Source organism: Penaeus vannamei, chromosome 29 (assembly GCF_042767895.1).
Source record: "Penaeus vannamei isolate JL-2024 chromosome 29, ASM4276789v1, whole genome shotgun sequence".
Lineage (NCBI taxonomy): Eukaryota > Metazoa > Arthropoda > Malacostraca > Decapoda > Penaeidae > Penaeus > Penaeus vannamei.
Window position 1 is genome coordinate 8,085,133 of NC_091577.1, and position 10,000 is coordinate 8,095,132.

Here is a 10,000-nt window from a genome sequence, read left to right on the forward strand (position 1 = left end):
TGATTTGTGAATGTGTGTGTGTATGAGAGAGAGAGAGAGAGAGAGAGAGAGAGAGAGAGAGAGAGAGAGAGAGAGAGAGAGAGAGAGAGAGAGAGAGAGAGAGAGAGAGAGAGAGAGGGTGGAGAGAGAGGGTGTGGGTGAGTGAGATAGAGAGAGCACTTATCTGTTTTATAAGATTACTGAAATCATTATACATTATATATATCAGTTTGCTGGACAAGTCATTACAAGTTATCGATATTTTTTGATGTGATATATTTAATTAAAAAACACTTACCATTGACTGTCATACGTATTCACAAATGGGTCACAGACGTAAGCAGAAACTGATAAAAAAAAAGAATTGAGTTGAATAGATTAAACTGCCGATAGGAATACTTTCAGGTGATCACATACACACTCGCCCATGCAAGCCCCCCCCCCCCCACACACACACACACTTTTGGATCTTCGGAAGCAAAGGCTTGGACCTAAGCATTGTTGATAACAAAGCTTAATACTATAATTATTACTACTATTATTATAAGAATAAGGATAATAATGATATTGATAATGATTGTTATTATGATATCTTTAAGTAAAATGGTCTAATAAAGTCAACCTAAATAAAATGCAATTAGATTAAACAAACAGAATATCTAAAATGGACGCTGGATGCTCAACATTATTGTATATTTATGCTGGAATTAGATGTGGAGTTAGGTAGCAAAAGGTCAGCTTCGCCACTCTCGGCAATGTGCAGTGAAGTGACATTCAACAATGTCAGTTACACTCTTTTAGTAGAGAATCATAAAAGTAATCGACTAATACAGAGTTGTTATAAAGACCGAATATGTACGGCCGGTTTGTTAGAATGGTGCGAGACCCGAGCCAATGAATGTTCTTACATACGGATATGCATACACACAAATAATTCCATATCGGTCTATCTGATCGATATATATTTATCTATATATCTATCCGATAGATATGCATGTCTCGAATGACTAGACTTATTTCTAAGTATATGCACGTCCGTTTAATGAATGCTCACTGGGTCGGGCCTCGCACAGTTAACAAACTGGTTAATAAAAATTGTGAATTAAGTCTCATGTACAAACTATTCAATACATGAGATTTGCTGACTTGATTATGTTCAGTCCTGGGCGGTCATCTTAAGACAATCGGTTTGTTAAAGTTGATTTCAAACTCACTTTTATTTGTTTTCTCATTATCACTATGGTTATTAACATTTTTATTATTATGTTCATTGTCTTCATCATTATTATCGCTGTTTTTAATATTATAATTATTATTATTATTATCATTGTCTTTATCATTATTACTACAAATATAATTATTACTGTCATCATCATTATTGTTATTATTATCAACATTAAAGTGATCCGAAATTCTTTGAGAAATAAACGTATGATTCCACAACGGATGATGAGAAAAGGAAAAGGACGCCGACAATTTCTCGAGCTTCCCACTCGCCACTCGCCACGGAGAAGGCGGTCACTCGCCACGGGAGAAGGCGGTCACTCGCCACGGGAGAAAGTGGTCACTCGCCACGGGAGAAGGCGGTCACTCGCCACGGGAGAAGGCGGTCACTCGCCACGGGAGAAGGCGGTCACTCGCCACTCACCACGGGAGAAGGCGGTCACTCGCCACGGGAGAAGGCGGTCACTCGCCACGGGAGAAGGCGGTCACTCGCCACGGGAGAAGGCGGTCACTCTCATGGGAGAAGGCGGTCACTCGCCACGGGAGAAGGCGGTCACTCGCCACGGGAGAAGGCGGTCACTCGCCACGGGAGAAGGCGGTCACTCGCCACGGGAGAAGGCGGTCACTCGCCACGGGAGAAGGCGGTCACTCGCCACGGGAGAAGGCGGTCACTCGCCACGGGAGAAGGCGGTCACTCGCCACGGGAGAAGGCGGTCACTCTCGCCACGGGAGAAGGCGGTCACTCGCCACGGGAGAAGGCGGTCACTCTCGCCACGGGAGAAGACGGTCACTCGCCACGGGAGAAGACGGTCACTCGCCACGGGAGAAGACGGTCACTCGCCACGGGAGAAGGCGGTCACTCGCCACGGGAGAAGGCGGTCACTCGCCACGGGAGAAGGCGGTCACTCGCCACGGGAGAAGGCGGTCACTCGCCACGGGAGAAGGCGGTCACTCGCCACGGGAGAAGGCGGTCACTCGCCACGGGAGAAGGCGGTCACTCGCCACGGAAGAAGGCGGTCACTCGCCACGGGAGAAGGCGGTCACTCTCGCCACGGGAGAAGACGGTCACTCTCATGGGAGAAGGCGGTCACTCGCCACGGGAGAAGGCGGTCACTCGCCACGGGAGAAGGCGGTCACTCGCTACGGGAGAAGGCGGTCACTCACCACGGGAGAAGGCGGTCACTCTCGCCACGGGAGAAGACGGTCACTCCCATGGGAGAAGGCGGTCACTCGCCACGGGAGAAGACGGTCACTCACCACGGGAGAAGACGGTCACTCTCATGGGAGAAGGCGGTCACTCGCCACGGGAGAAGGCGGTCACTCTCGCCACGGGAGAAGACGGTCACTCGCCACGGGAGAAGACGGTCACTCTCATGGGAGAAGGCGGTCACTCGCCACGGGAGAAGGCGGTCACTCGCCACGGGAGAAGACGGTCACTCTCATGGGAGAAGGCGGTCACTCGCCACGGGAGAAGGCGGTCACTCGCCACGGGAGAAGGCGGTCACTCGCCACGGGAGAAGGCGGTCACTCGCCACGGGAGAAGGCGGTCACTCTCATGGGAGAAGGCGGTCACTCTCATGGGAGAAGGCGGTCAGTCGCCACGGGAGAAGGCGGTCACTCGCCACGGGAGAAGGCGGTCACTCTCATGGGAGAAGGCGGTCACTCGCCACGGGAGAAGGCGGTCACTCTCATGGGAGCAGGCGGTCACTCTCGCCACGGGAGAAGGCGGTCACTCGCCACGTGAGAAGGCGGTCACTCGCCACGGGAGAAGGCGGTCACTCGCCACGGGAGAAGGCGGTCACTCGCCACGGGAGAAGGCGGTCACTCTCATGGGAGAAGGCGGTCACTCTCATGGGGGAAGGCGGTCAGTTGCCACGGGAGAAGGCGGTCACTCGCCACTCCCCACGGGAGAAGGCGGTCACTCGCCACTCCCCACGGGAGAAGGCGGTCACTCGCCACGGGAGAAGGCGGTCACTCGCCACGGGAGAAGGCGGTCACTCGCCACGGGAGAAGGCGGTCACTCTCATGGGAGAAGGCGGTCACTCGCCACGGGAGAAGGCGGTCACTCGCCACGGGAGCAGGCGGTCACTCTCGCCACGGGAGAAGACGGTCACTCTCATGGGAGAAGGTGGTCACTCGCCACGGGAGAAGGCGGTCACTCGCCACGGGAGAAGACGGTCACTCTCATGGGAGAAGGCGGTCACTCGCCACGGGAGAAGGCGGTCACTCGCCACGGGAGAAGGCGGTCACTCGCCACGGGAGAAGGCGGTCACTCTCATGGGAGAAGGCGGTCACTCGCCACGGGAGAAAGTGGTCACTCGCCACGGGAGAAGGCGGTCACTCTCACGGGAGAAGGCGGTCACTCGCCACTCGCCACGGGAGAAGGCGGTCACTCGCCACGGGAGGAGGCGGTTACTCGCCACTCGCCATGGGAGAAGGCGGTCACTCGCCACGGGAGAAGGCGGTCACTCGCCACTCGCCACGGGAGAAGGCGGTCACTCGCCACGGGAGAAGGTGGTCACTCGCCACGGGAGAAGGCGGTCACTCGCCACGGGAGAAGGCGGTCACTCTCATGGGAGAAGGCGGTCACTCGCCACGGGAGAAGGTGGTCACTCGCCACGGGAGAAGGCGGTCACTCGCCACGGGAGAAAGTGGTCACTCGCCACGGGAGAAGGCGGTCACTCGCCACGGGAGAAGGCGGTCACTCGCCACGGGAGAAGGCGGTCACTCTCATGGGAGAAGGCGGTCACTCGCCACGGGAGAAGGCGGTCACTCGCCACGGGAGAAGGCGGTCACTCGCCACGGGAGAAGGCGGTCACTCGCCACGGGAGAAGGCGGTCACTCGCCACGGAAGAAGGCGGTCACTCGCCACGGGAGAAAGTGGTCACTCGCCACGGGAGAAGGCGGTCACTCGCCACTCGCCACGGGAGAAGGCGGTCACTCGCCACTCGCCACGGGAGCAGGCGGTCACTCGCCACGGGAGAAGGCGGTCACTCGCCACGGGAGAAGGCGGTCACTCGCCACGGGAGAAGGCGGTCACTCGCCACGGGAGAAGGCGGTCACTCTCGCCACGGGAGAAGGCGGTCACTCTCGCCACGGGAGAAGGCGGTCACTCGCCACGAGAGAAGGCGGTCACTCGCCACGGGAGAAGGCGGTCACTCTCGCCACGGAAGAAGGCGGTCACTCGCTACGGGAGAAGGCGGTCACTCGCCACGGGAGAAGGCGGTCACTCTCATGGGAGAAGGCAGTCAGTCGCCACGGGAGAAGGCGGTCACTCGCCATGGGAGAAGGCGGTCACTCGCCACGGGAGAAGGCGGTCACTCGCCACGGGAGCAGGCGGTCACTCTCGCCACGGGAGAAGACGGTCACTCGCCACGGGAGAAGACGGTCACTCTCATGGGAGAAGGCGGTCACTCGCCACGGGAGAAGGCGGTCACTCGCCACGGGAGAAGACGGTCACTCTCATGGGAGAAGGCGGTCACTCGCCACGGGAGAAGGCGGTCACTCGCCACGGGAGAAGGCGGTCACTCGCCACGGGAGAAGGCAGTCACTCGCCACGGAAGAAGGCGGTCACTCGCCACGGGAGAAGGCGGTCACTCTCATGGGAGAAGGCGGTCACTCGCCACGGGAGCAGGCGGTCACTCTCGCCACGGGAGAAGATGGTCAATCTCATGGGAGAAGGTGGTCACTCGCCACGGGAGAAGGCGGTCACTCGCCACGGGAGAAGGCGGTCACTCGCCACGGGAGAAGGCGGTCACTCGCCACGGGAGCAGGCGGTCACTCGCCACGGGAGAAGGCGGTCACTCGCCACGGGAGCAGGCGGTCACTCTCGCCACGGGAGAAGACGGTCACTCGCCACGGGAGAAGACGGTCACTCTCATGGGAGAAGGCGGTCACTCGCCACGGGAGAAGGCGGTCACTCGCCACGGGAGAAGACGGTCACTCTCATGGGAGAAGGCGGTCACTCGCCACGGGAGAAGGCGGTCACTCGCCACGGGAGAAGGCGGTCACTCGCCACGGGAGAAGGCAGTCACTCGCCACGGAAGAAGGCGGTCACTCGCCACGGGAGAAGGCGGTCACTCTCATGGGAGAAGGCGGTCACTCGCCACGGGAGAAGGCGGTCACTCGCCACGGGAGAAGGCGGTTACTCGCCACTCGCCATGGGAGAAGGCGGTCACTCGCCACGGGAGAAGGCGGTCACTCGCCACTCACCACGGGAGAAGGCGGTCACTCGCCACTCGCCACGGGAGAAGGCGGTCACTCGCCACGGGAGAAGACGGTCACTCATGGGAGAAGGCGGTCACTCGCCACGGGAGAAGGCGGTCACTCGCCACGGGAGAAGGCGGTCACTCGCCACGGGAGAAGGCGGTCACTCGCCACGGGAGAAGGCGGTCACTCGCCACGGGAGAAGGCGGTCACTCGCCACGGGAGAAGGCGGTCACTCTCATGGGAGAAGGCGGTCACTCGCCACGGGAGAAAGTGGTCACTCGCCACGGGAGAAGGCGGTCACTCGCCACGGGAGAAGGCGGTCACTCTCACGGGAGAAGGCGGTCACTCGCCACTCGCCACGGGAGAAGGCGGTCACTCGCCACTCGCCACGGGAGAAGGCGGTCACTCGCCACGGGAGGAGGCGGTTACTCGCCACTCGCCATGGGAGAAGGCGGTCACTCGCCACGGGAGAAGGCGGTCACTCGCCACTCGCCACGGGAGAAGGCGGTCACTCGCCACGGGAGAAGGTGGTCACTCGCCACGGGAGAAGGCGGTCACTCGCCACGGGAGAAGGCGGTCACTCTCATGGGAGAAGGCGGTCACTCGCCACGGGAGAAGGTGGTCACTCGCCACGGGAGAAGGCGGTCACTCGCCACGGGAGAAGGTGGTCACTCGCCACGGGAGAAGGCGGTCACTCGCCACGGGAGAAGGCGGTCACTCGCCACGGGAGAAGGCGGTCACTCTCATGGGAGAAGGCGGTCACTCGCCACGGGAGAAGGCGGTCACTCGCCACGGGAGAAGGCGGTCACTCGCCACGGGAGAAGGCGGTCACTCGCCACGGGAGAAGGCGGTCACTCGCCACGGAAGAAGGCGGTCACTCGCCACGGGAGAAAGTGGTCACTCGCCACGGGAGAAGGCGGTCACTCGCCACTCGCCACGGGAGAAGGCGGTCACTCGCCACGGGAGAAGGCGGTCACTCGCTACGGGAGCAGGCGGTCACTCTCGCCACGGGAGAAGATGGTCAATCTCATGGGAGAAGGTGGTCACTCGCCACGGGAGAAGGCGGTCACTCGCCACGGGAGAAAGCGATCACTCGCCACGGGAGAAGGCGGTCACTCGCCACGGGAGAAGGCGGTCACTCGCCACGGGAGAAGGCGGTCACTCGCCACGGGAGAAGGCGGTCACTCGCCACGGAAGAAGACGGTCACTCGCCACGGGAGAAGGCGGTCACTCTCGCCACGGGAGAAGACGGTCACTCTCATGGGAGAAGGCGGTCACTCGCCACGGGAGAAGGCGGTCACTCGCCACGGGAGAAGGCGGTCAGTCGCCACGGGAGAAGGCGGTCACTCGCCACGGGAGAAGGCGGTCACTCGCCACGGGAGCAGGCGGTCACTCTCGCCACGGGAGAAGACGGTCACTCGCCACGGGAGAAGACGGTCACTCTCATGGGAGAAGGCGGTCACTCGCCACGGGAGAAGGCGGTCACTCGCCACGGGAGAAGACGGTCATTCTCATGGGAGAAGGCGGTCACTCGCCACGGGAGAAGGCGGTCACTCGCCACGGGAGAAGGCGGTCCCTCGCCACGGGAGAAGGCAGTCACTCGCCACGGAAGAAGGCGGTCACTCGCCACGGGAGAAGGCGGTCACTCTCATGGGAGAAGGCGGTCACTCGCCACTCGCCACGGGAGAAGGCGGTCACTCGCCACGGGAGAAGGCGGTTACTCGCCACTCGCCATGGGAGAAGGCGGTCACTCGCCACGGGAGAAGGCGGTCACTCGCCACTCACCACGGGAGAAGGCGGTCACTCGCCACTCGCCACGGGAGAAGGCGGTCACTCGCCACGGGAGAAGGTGGTCACTCGCCACGGGAGAAGGCGGTCACTCGCCACGGGAGAAGGCGGTCACTCTCACGGGAGAAGGCGGTCACTCGCCACAGGAGAAGGCGGTCACTCGCCATGGGAGAAGGCGGTCACTCTCGCCACGGGAGAAGGCGGTCACTCGCCACGGGAGAAGGCGGTCACTCGCCACGGGAGAAGGCGGTCACTCGCCACGGGAGAAGGCGGTCACTCGCCACGGAAGAAGGCGGTCACTCGCCACGGGAGAAAGTGGTCACTCGCCACGGGAGAAGGCGGTCACTCGCCACTCGCCACGGGAGAAGGCGGTCACTCGCCACGGGAGAAAGTGGTCACTCGCCACGGGAGAAGGCGGTCACTCGCCACTCGCCACGGGAGAAGGCGGTCACTCGCCACTCGCCACGGGAGAAGGCGGTCACTCGCCACTCGCCACGGGAGAAGGCGGTCACTCGCCACTCGCCACGGGAGAAGGCGGTCACTCGCCACTCGCCACGGGAGAAGGCGGTCACTCGCCACGGGAGAAGGCGGTCACTCTCATGGGAGAAGGCGGTCACTCTCATGGGAGAAGGCGGTCAGTCGCCACGGGAGAAGGCGGTCACTCGCCACGGGAGAAGGCGGTCACTCGCCACTCGCCACGGGAGAAGGGGGTCACTCGCCACGGGAGAAGGCGGTCACTCGCCACGGGAGAAGGCGGTCACTCGCCACGGGAGAAGGCAGTCACTCGCCACGGGAGAAGGCGGTCACTCGCCACTCGCCACGGGAGAAGGCGGTCACTCGCCACTCGCCACGGGAGAAGGCAGTCACTCGCCACTCGCCACTCGCCACGGGAGAAGGCGGTCACTCGCCACGGGAGAAGGCGGTCACTCGCCACGGGAGAAGGCGGTCACTCGCCACGGAAGAAGGCGGTCACACGCCACACGCCACGGGAGAAGGCGGTCACTCGCCACGGGAGAAGGCGGTCACTCGCCACGGAAGAAGGCGGTCACACGCCACACGCCACGGGAGAAGGCGGTCACTCGCCACGGGAGAAGGCGGTCACTCGCCACTCGCCACGGGAGAAGGCGTCTTGAGAAGCATGAGGCTGATGACATGGACGAGATCTGCGAGGACGTGTGGACGAATACGCCACCGAGTGACACCTAGACAAGGACTACAAGAAATTTTGGACGATCCGGAATCGAGAACTTTGGAGAGACCTCCGAGGACGTGTGAACGTCGAGGAGAGATAGATTCGCCGAGGGCCAAGAAGAAGAGGCCGACAATGAGGAGCAACAAGAGGATGATCAAGGGTGGGAACGCGAGGACAAATAATCTTTGCTCGCGTAGCGCTTGGTATAAATTTTTGCTCACGGACTCTGTCGTTAATTTGTCGTCATATTCCCTATCACGTTATGAAACCGAACTCTTAGGTTTTGGTTTATCGTTTGCTACCAAACCTCCTAGCGTTAATCACTGTCTTGATTATATTAAAGGTCTTGATAGTTTTATTGCTAAACAAAATAAATCGTCGATTAAAGATCTCATTTATCTTAAAGGTGTCATATTGAATCCGATTCTCGATTTATTTGACGATTTTAAAGGCTTACCCCGGCGTTATCTTTTGGCCACCAGATCTCTTAAACGCAATCCGCATATTTTAATCACCAAACCTGAGAAAGGTAATAACGTTGTCATCCTTGATAGATCTGATGATAGACGCAAAACGCATCCCCTTTTAACGACAACTCATTGTATCTAAAACTACGTTCAAACCCTTACCCCACGGTAATTTAATCTTTTCGCAAAAACTTCAAACGTATTGTTGCTAAATGCCCTAACCTCAATTTTTTTTATCGCTTTAGAACGATTAATCCATCGATTCCGTATTTTTATTGCCTTCCTAAAACTCACAAACAGGGCATTCCGCTAAGGCCTATTATATCGTCTTGTAACTCGGTCACCCGCCCATTAGATTCTTGGCTAGCGAGTGTTTTTTCTCCATTCATGGGATCCTTTTCTGAAAGTCATATTAAACATTCGATGGATTTCATGGATAGAATTAGAAATTTGCCGACGCACGGTAAGAAACGTTAGTTTTGATGTGGATTCCTTATTTACATATGTCCCGCTTGATGACGTGCTAGATTTTCTTGAAAGGAAACTTTCTTCGTTTCATCGGAGGATCCCTATTCCGGTCAATTTCTTTATCGATCTCATTCGATTGTGTGTTACAAATAATGTCTTTACTTTCGATGGCGATTTCTATAACCAAATACATAGTATCGCGTTGGGAAGTAGCCTCAGCCCGGTTCTAGCTAATGTATATATGGAAATGTTTAAATCTGAATTACTTCCGTAAATCCTCCCGTCGGACACGATTTGGTTTCGCTATGTTGATGACAATTTTTCTATGCAAATGAACTGTTCAGATTTCGATGAATTTCTTGATAGACTAAATAACATCGCTCGTACAATTAACTTTAAAATAGAATGGGAAGATTCTGGCAAATTACCTTTCCTCGACGTTCTTTTATCCATTGTAAATTGTTCGCTTAAATTTTCAGTTTATCGTAAGCCCACCCGAACACGTTGCGCAATACTTTGATTAGGCATAATATAATTAGCAGTGCTATTGATACCTCTCCAGGTATTTACACGATTCCTTGCAAGGATTGCCCGAAATTTTACATAGGCGAAACCGGCAGAACTTTTGAAAAAAAGAATTAATGAACATGGACGTGATGTCAGATACGCCAGA

The 10,000-nt window shown here is 57.6% G+C and overlaps 1 protein-coding gene across 1 annotated transcript in view; it reads right to left on the reverse strand.

Annotated features, from left to right (window-relative positions):
- LOC138867256 (spermine oxidase-like) overlaps positions 1–10,000 on the reverse strand; it is a 42,051-nt gene that overhangs the window by 28,590 nt on the left and 3,461 nt on the right. The window contains exon 2 of the mRNA XM_070142200.1: positions 278–326. Within this exon, the coding sequence (XP_069998301.1) occupies positions 278–326 (49 nt within the window). The remainder of the gene's footprint in view (positions 1–277; positions 327–10,000) is intronic.